The following is a 7,366-nucleotide window of genomic DNA, read 5'->3' as shown; positions in this document are numbered from 1 at the left end:
CGTCACTTCCGTCCACAGCACCGCCCCTTTGTTGGGTCATTCCCGCCCTTTTTGTCCTTGCGAAGCCACGCCCCTTCATTAGACCCGCCCACTTTTATAGGCCTCGCCTTTTGTGGGACAAGCCACGCCCCTTTGGTGCCCGTGAGGCGACTTCCGGTCTTGCTACGCCGCCGCTTCCGGTGGTTGAGCGGCACCGCGGCGCCCCCTGGCGGTGCAGGACGGGGTGGGTCCTCCAAGGGTGGGGGGGAACTGGAGGGGACTGGGAGGGACTGGGAGGGACTGGTTTGGATTGGGAGGGGTTTGAGAGGGACTGGGAGGCACTGGGACCCCCCGTGACCCCCTCTGTGACCTCCCCCATGACCCCCCCGTGACCCCACTGTGTCACCAAGTGTCACCTTTATTGCCTGGTGTCCCAGTTTGTTCTGGTTCACTCCCAGTTCATCCCAGTGCACTCCCAGTTCATCCCAGTGTCCCCCAGTTTGTTCTGGTGCACTCCCAGTTGATCCCCATTGGTTCCAGTTCACACTGGCTCATTCCCAGTTCACATTGGTGCACTCCCAGTTTGTTCTGGTGCACTCCCAGTTCGTCCTCTTTTATTCCAGTCCATCCAGGTGCACTCCCAGTGCACTCCAGTCCATCCCAATCTGTCCAGGTGCACTTCCAGTCCCGTCCCAGTGCACTTCCAGTCCATCCCAGTCCGTCCCAGTGCACTCAAATCCATCCCAGTGCACTCCCAGTGCATTCCAGTCCATCCCAATCCGTCTTGGTGCGCTCTCAGTCCATCCCAGTCCATCCAGGTGCACTCCCAGTTCATTCCAGGTGCACTCCCAGCCTATCCCAGTGCACCCCAGTCCATCCAGGTGCACTTCCAATTCATGCTAATCCATCCAGGTGCACTTTCAGTCCATCCCAGTGCACCCCAGTTCATTGCAGTATATCCCAGTGCACTCCAGTCCATCCAGGTGCACTCCCAGTCCATCCCAGTGCACTGCAGTTCATCCCAGTCCATCCCAGTGCACTCCCAGTCCATCCCAGTGCATTCTGATCCATCCAGGTGCACTCCAAGTCCATCCCAGTCCATCCAGGTGCACTCCCAGTCCATCCCAGTGCACCCCAGTTCATTCCAGTATATCCCAGTTCATGCCAATCCGTTCAGGTGCACTCCCAGTGCACTCCAGTGCATCCCAGTCCATTCAGGTGCACTCCCAGTCCATCCCAGTGCACTCCCAGTCCATCCCAGTCCATCCCAGTCCATTCCAGTTCATCCAGGTGCACTCCCAGTCCATCCCAGTGCACCCCAGTTCATTCCAGTATATCCCAGTTCATGCCAGTCCATCCCGGTGCACTCCCAGTCCATTCAGGTGCGTTCCCAGTTCATCCCAGTGCACTCCAGTGCATCTCAGTATATCCAGGTGCACTCCAGTGCACTCCCAGTGCATCCCAGTCCATCCCAGTCCATCCAGGTGCACTCCCAGTGCACTCCCAGTGCACTCCAGTCCATCCCAGTGCACTCCAGTCCATCCAGGTGCACTCCCAGTGCATCCCAGTACAGGCCCAGTTCATCCTTCTCCATTCCAATGCATCTTGGTGCACTCTCAGTCCATCCCAGTGTATCCCAGTTCATTCCAGTCTATCCAGGTGCACTCCAATCCATCCAGGTGCACTCCAAGTCCATCCCAGTGCACCCCAGTTCATCCCAGTGCATCCCAGTTCATTCCAGTCTATCCAGGTGCACTCCAGTGCACTCTCAGTGCATCCCAGTGCACTCAAATCCATCCCAGTCCATCTCAACCCATCCCAGTCCGTTCAGGTGCACTCCCAGTGCACTCCAGTCCATCCCAGTCCATCCAGGTGCACTCCAGTGCACTCCAGTCTGTTCCAATCCATCCAGGTGCACTCCCAGTCCATCCCAGTGCACTCAAATCCATCCCAGTCCATCCCGGTGAGCTCCCAGTCCATCCCAGTGCACTCCAGTCTGTTCCAGTCCATCCCGGTGCACTCCAGTTCATCCCAGTCCATTCAGGTGCACTCCCAGTCCATTCAGGTGCACTCAAATCCATCCCAGTCCATCCCAGTCCATCCAGGTGCACTCCCAGTGCACTCCCAGTGCACTCCAGTCCATCCCAGTCCATTCAGGTGCACTTCCAGTCCATTCCAGTGCACTCCCAGTCTATCCTGGTGAGCTCCCAGTCCATCCCAGTGCACTCCAGTCCATTCCAGTCCATCCAGGTGCACTCCAGTGCACTCTAGTACATCCCAGTCCATCCCAGTCCATTCAGGTGCACTTCCAGTCCATCCCAGTGCACTCCAGTCCATCCCAGTCCATCCAGGTGCACTCCCAGTCCATCCCAGTCCATCCCAGTCCATTCAGGTGCACTTCCAGTCCATCCAGGTGCACTCCAGTCTGTTCCAGTCCATCCAGGTGCACTTCCGGTCCATCCCAGTCCATCCCAGTCTATCCAGGTGCACTCCCAGTCCATCCCAGTCCATCCCACTCCCACCCCCCATGCCCCCCCCCCTCCCCTCACACCTCGGTCACCAACCTCCCCCCTGCCCAGCCCTTGTCGCCCCCCCCCGCCTCCCCGTCCACCCCCCAGCCCTCCTGGCGCCCCCCGCCCTCCTTGGGGCTCTCGGCGGCGTCCCCGGGGCCCTCGGGGTGGTGTGGGCATGGCGAGGCCGGCACCACCGCCCCGCCCTCCTCGCCGCGCAGCTCCCGCCGGTAGAAGTAGGAGAAGTTGGAGACGATGACGGGCACGGGCAGCGAGATGGTGAGCACGCCGGCGATGGCGCACAGCGAGCCCACCAGCTTCCCGCCCACCGTCACGGGCGCCATGTCCCCGTAGCCCACCGTGGTCATGGTGACCACGGCCCACCAGAAGGCCTGCGGGATGGACGTGAAGGCCGTGGCGGCGTCCTCGGCCTCGGCGAAGTACACGGCGCTGGAGAAGAGCACCACGCCGATGAGGAGGAAGAAGATGAGCAGGCCCAGCTCCCTCATGCTGGCCTTGAGGGTCTGGCCCAGGATCTGCAGGCCGGTGGAGTGGCGCGACAGTTTGAAGACGCGGAAGACGCGCACCAGGCGGATGACGCGGAGCACGGCCAGCGACATGGCGGGCTGGCCGATGCCGCGCTGCCGCGCCAGCTCCGTGCCCAGCGCGATGAAGTAGGGCGCGATGGCCGCCAGGTCGATGAGGTTCATGGCGCTGCGGAAGAAGGCCGCCTTGCTGGGGCTGGCCACCAGGCGCACCAGCAGCTCCAGAGAGAACCAGCAGATGCAGATGGTCTCCACCAGGAAGAAGGGGTCGGTCAGGCCCGAGCGGTGCGGAGGCGGAGTGGAGGTGGTGGTGGTGTTGGTGTTGGGGGTGGGGGTGGTGGGGGTGGGCGAGGGGGGCTGTGGGGAGAGAGGAGAGAGGTGGGCGGTGAGGAGGAGGAAACACCAAAAATGCAGCACTCAGAACCCCAGATCCACCAGACACAGGGTTAATGGGGGTTGGAGACCCCCAAAATGGGTTAACAGGGGTTGGAGACCACCAAAATGGGTCAATGGGGGTTGGAGACCACCCAGACCCTCAGATCCACCACCCAGATCCTGAGGTTCACCACCCAATATGGATTAACAGGGGTTGGAGACCACCCAGGCCCCAAATCTGTCACCCGGACCCTGAGATCCACCACTCAAAATGGGTTAATGGGGTTGGAGACCACCCAGACCCCCAGATCCACAACCCAGACCCCAGATCCACCACTCAATATGGGTTAATGGGGTTGGAGACCACCCAGATCCTGAGGGTCCACCACCCAATATGGATTAACAGGGGTTGGAGACCACCCAGACCCTCAGATCCACCACCCAATATGGGTTAATGGGGGTTGGAGACCCCCAAAATGGGTTAGCAGTGGGGAGGGGGTGTGGAGGTGGTGGTGGTGTTGGTGTTGGTGTTGGGGGTGGTGGGGGTGGGCGAGGGGGGCTGTGGGGAGAGAGGAGAGAGGTGGGCGGTGAGGAGGAAGTGGAGGAAACGTCCAAAATCCAGCACAAAACTCCCAGATCCACCACCCAGACCCTCAGATCCACCACCCAAAATGGGTTAACAGGGGTTGGAGACCACCCAGGCCCTCATATCCATCACTCAATATGGGTTAATGGGGTTGGAGACCCCCAAAATGGGTTAACAGGGGTTGGAGACCACCCAGACCCTGAGATCCACCACCGAGACCCCCAGATCCACCACCCAATATGGGTTAATGGGGTTGGAGACCACCCAGACCCCCAGATCCACCACCCAGACCCCCAAATCTGCCATCCAGACAAGGTTAACAGGAGTTGGAGACCCCCAGAATGAGTTAACAGGGGTTGGAGACCACCCAGACCCTCAGATCCACCACCCAATATGGGTTAATGGGGTTGGAGACCACCCAAATATGGAATAATGGGATTGGAGACCACCCAAATATGAGTTAATACAGTTGGAGACCACACAGACCCTCAGATCCACCACCCAGAGGGGTTAATGGGGGTTAGAGACCCCCAAAATGGGTTAACAGGGGTTGGAGACCACCCAGACCCTCAGATCCATCACTGAGACCCCGAGATCCACCACCCAATATGGGTTAATGGGGTTGAAGACCACCCAGACCCCAGATCCACCACCCAATATGGGTTAATGGGGGTTGGAGACCCCCAAAATGGGTTAGCAGTGGGGAGGGGGAGTGGAGGTGGTGGTGGTGGGGGTGGGGGTGGTGGGGGTGGGCGAGGGGGGCTGTGGGGAGAGAGGAGAGAGGTGGGAAGTGACAAGGAAGTGGAGGAAATGTCCAAAATTCAGCACAAAACTCCCAGATCCACCACCGAGACCCTGAGATCCACCACCGAGACCCCCAGATCCACCACTCAATATGGGTTAATGGGGTTGGAGACCACCCAGATCCTGAGGGTCCACCACCCAATATGGGTTAATGGGGTTAGAGACCACCCAGACCCTCAGATCCACCACCCAGAGGGGTTAATGGGGTTGGAGACCACCCAGACCCTCAGATCCACCACCCAGAGGGGGTTAATGGGGGTTGGAGACCCCCAAAATGGGTTAGCAGTGGGGAGGGGGTGTGGAGGTGGTGGGGGTGGGGGTGGGCGAGGGGGGCTGTGGGGAGAGAGGAGAGAGGTGGGAAGTGAGGAGGAAGTGGAGGAAACATCCAAAATTCAGCACAAAACTCCCAGATCCACCACCCAGACCCTGAGATCCACCACCCAATATGGATTAACAGGGGTTGGAGACCACCCAGGCCCTCATATTCATCACTCAATGTGGGTTAATGGGGTTGGAGACCCCCAAAATGGGTTAACAGGGGTTGGAGACCACCCAGACCCCAGACCCACCACCCACACCCTGAGATCCACCACCCAAAATGGCTTATGGGGGTTGGAGACCACCCAGACCCCCAGATCCACCACCCAGACCCCCAAATCTGCCATCCAGACAAGGTTAACAGGAGTTGGAGACCCCCAGAATGAGTTAACAGGGGTTGGAGACCACCGAGACCCCCAGATCCACCACCCAATATGGGTTAGTGGGGGTTGAAGACCACCCAAATATGGAATAATGGGATTGGAGACCACCCAAATATGAGTTAATACAGTTGGAGACCACCCAGACCCTCAGATCCACCACCCAGAGGGGGTTAATGGGGGTTGGAGACCCCCAAAATGGGTTAACAGGGGTTGGAGACCACCCAGACCCTCAGATCCACCACCGAGACCCCCAGATCCACCACCCAATATGGGTTAATGGGGTTGGAGACCACTCAGACCCTCAGATCCACCACCCAGAGGGGTTAATGGGGGTTGGAGACCCCCAAAATGGGTTAGCAGTGGGGAGAGGGAGTGGAGGTGGTGGTGGTGGGGGTGGGGGTGGTGGGGGTGGGCGAGGGGGGCTGTGGGGAGAGAGGAGAGAGGTGGGAAGTGACAAGGAAGTGGAGGAAATGTCCAAAATTCAGCACAAAACTCCCAGATCCACCACCGAGACCCTGAGATCCACCACCGAGACCCCCAGATCCACCACCCAATATGGGTTAATGGGGTTGGAGACCACCCAGATCCTGAGGGTCCACCACCCAATATGGGTTAATGGGGTTGGAGACCACCCAGACCCTCAGATCCACCACCCAGAGGGTTAATGGGGGTTGGAGACCACCCAGACCCTCAGATCCACCACCCAGAGGGGTTAATGGGGGTTGGAGACCCCCAAAATGGGTTAGCAGTGAGGAAGGGGAGTGGAGGTGGTGGGGGTGGGGGTGGGCGAGGGGGGCTGTGGGGAGAGAGGAGAGAGGTGGGAAGTGAGGAGGAAGTGGAGGAAACGTCCAAAATTCAGCACAAAACTCCAGATCCACCACTGAGACCCCCAGATCCACCACCCAATATGGGTCAATGGGGGTTGGAGACCACCCAGACCCTCATATTCATCACTCAATGTGGGTTAATGGGGGTTGGAGACCACCAAAATGGGTCAATGGGGGTTGGAGACCACCCAGACCCTCAGACCCACCACCCTGAGATCCTGAGATCCACCACCCAATATGGGTTAATGGGGTTGGAGACCACCCAGACCCCCAGATCCACCACCCAGACCCCCAAATCTGCCATCCAGACAAGGCTAACAGGAGTTGGAGACCCCCAGAATGAGTTAACGGGGGTTGGAGACCACCCAGACCCTCAGATCCATCACCCAATATGGGTTAATGGGGGTTGAAGACCACCCAAATATGGAATAATGGGATTGGAGACCACCCAAATGTGAGTTAATACAGTTGGAGACCACCCAGACCCTCAGATCCACCACCCAGAGGGGTTAATGGGGGTTGGAGACCCCCAAAATGGGTTAACAGGCATTGAAGACCACCCAGACCCTGAGATCCATCACCCAATATGGGATATTGGGGTTGGGGACCCCCAAAATGGGTTAACAGGGGTTGGAGACCACCCAGACCCTCAGATCCACCACCCAGAGGGGTTAATGGGGTTGGAGACCAGATGATGAGGAAGATGAGGATGATGAGGATGATGAGGATGATGAGGATGATGAGGATGGTGAGGATGATGAGGATGGTGCCAAAGACATTGAGGATGAGGATGAGGATGATGAGGATGATGAGGATGGTGAGGATGATGAGGATGGTGACAATGACATAGAGGATGAAGATGAGGATGATGAGGATGATGAGGATGGTGACAATGACATTGAGGATGAGGATGATGAGGATGAGGATGGTGACAATGACATCGAGGATGAGGATGATGAGGATGATGAGGATGAGGATGGCCACGATGAGGACGAGGATGGTGACAATGACACTGAGGATGATGAGGGTGGCAACAGCA

General features: G+C 58.3%; 1 protein-coding gene across 1 annotated transcript; it reads right to left on the bottom strand.

The window, feature by feature from the left end:
- Positions 1–2,524: 2,524 nt before the first annotated feature.
- Positions 2,525–4,301, bottom strand: LOC135441751 (potassium voltage-gated channel subfamily A member 7-like). Its single transcript, XM_064701295.1, has 2 exons — positions 4,194–4,301; positions 2,525–3,391 (listed from the first exon to the last, which is right to left on the bottom strand). Exons 1-2 carry the CDS (start codon positions 4,299–4,301, stop codon positions 2,525–2,527), a joined length of 975 nt encoding a protein of 324 aa, XP_064557365.1.
- Between the last annotated feature and the right edge of the window lie 3,065 nt (positions 4,302–7,366).

This window comes from Zonotrichia leucophrys, unplaced genomic scaffold, assembly GCF_028769735.1.
Source record: "Zonotrichia leucophrys gambelii isolate GWCS_2022_RI unplaced genomic scaffold, RI_Zleu_2.0 Scaffold_477_39159, whole genome shotgun sequence".
NCBI lineage: Eukaryota > Metazoa > Chordata > Aves > Passeriformes > Passerellidae > Zonotrichia > Zonotrichia leucophrys.
The sequence above is the reverse complement of the archived record's forward strand: the minus strand, read 5'-3'. Positions and strand labels throughout refer to the sequence as shown.